This window comes from Geospiza fortis, unplaced genomic scaffold (assembly GCF_000277835.1).
Source record: "Geospiza fortis unplaced genomic scaffold, GeoFor_1.0 scaffold32, whole genome shotgun sequence".
Lineage (NCBI taxonomy): Eukaryota > Metazoa > Chordata > Aves > Passeriformes > Thraupidae > Geospiza > Geospiza fortis.
The window spans coordinates 1,081,511-1,082,579 of NW_005054428.1; the positions used below are offsets into that span (position 1 = coordinate 1,081,511).

The 1,069-nt window shown below is 60.0% G+C and overlaps 1 protein-coding gene across 1 annotated transcript in view; it reads right to left on the reverse strand.

Moving 5' to 3' along the window:
- The window catches only part of SDC3 (syndecan 3), a 9,184-nt gene extending 8,341 nt beyond the window's left edge, over positions 1–843 (reverse strand). The window contains exons 1-2 of the mRNA XM_031061865.1: positions 684–843; positions 1–28 (exon numbers count right to left, since the gene is read on the reverse strand). Of these exons, the coding sequence (XP_030917725.1) occupies positions 1–28; positions 684–843 (188 nt within the window). The remainder of the gene's footprint in view (positions 29–683) is intronic.
- Between the last annotated feature and the right edge of the window lie 226 nt (positions 844–1,069).

A 1,069-nucleotide genomic window follows, 5' to 3' on the forward strand; every position in this document is an offset into this window, starting at 1 on the left:
GTGTCCAGCCCCGGCTCTGGCTCGAAATCTGAAACGGGGACAAGAGGGAGGAGTGAAGCTGCTGCTGATGCATTTCCCTGGCATCACCCCCAAGATCCGAGAGCACGGATGGTTCCAGGCTGAGCAGAGACCACGGGCTGTGCCCGTGTGGTGGCCAAAGCCCTCTCTGGGGTCTGTGAGGGGTCAGTCCTGCCCAGTAGGGCCAGAGGCCGAACTGGGACATGGAGGCACTGGAGCCCAACTTTTGGACAGCTCCCATTGCTTTTGTCTCAGAGTGATGGATAAAGGGCTATTCCCTCCCTCACATCCCCTCTCCAGCCTTCCAACCTCACAGTCAGCCAGACACCCTTCTCCAGAGACCCCCAACACCACAGCTGGCCAAGGACCTTCCCAGGAGCTTCCCAACCCCACAGCCGGCCAAGGACCCTCACCAGGAACTCCCCAAACCCACAGCTGGCCAAAGACCCTCACCAGGAAATCCCCAACCCCACAGCCAGCCAAGGACCCTCACCAGGAACTCCCCAACCCCACAGCCAGCCAAGGACCTTCCCAGGAGCTCCTCATTCCCACAGCCAGTTCCTTCCCGGGAACTCCCCAACCATCCAGGGACCAAGCTGGCCAAGAGCCCTTCCAGGAATCCCAGGAACCCCCCAGCCACCCAGGGACCATTCCCAGTTACTCACACCCTGAGCCAGAGCCGGAGTAGATGTCGTCCAGCTCATCCTCTCCAAAGGGGTCGTCGTCCCCGGAGCCCTCCAGGTCCACGGGCCGCTCGTAGTTCTCATTGCGCCAGCGCTGAGCCTGTGACCAGAGGGACAAGTGAGCGGCTCCAGCCCCACCCATGACACCCCAGCCACCCCTCGTGGGACGAGGCATGGGAAAAGCCAGAACAAGGCAGCAGCAGCACAAACAGCCTCCAGCTGAACCACCCAGAATTGCAGCGTTTTCCCCCAAGACAACTCAGAGTGAGCTCACACTGACTCCAGCATTTCCCATGGACAAAAAGGCCTTTTCTGGGGGAAAACCCAGCAATTCCTTTTGGAAGCTGTAAGAAAAATGCTTGGCTTGG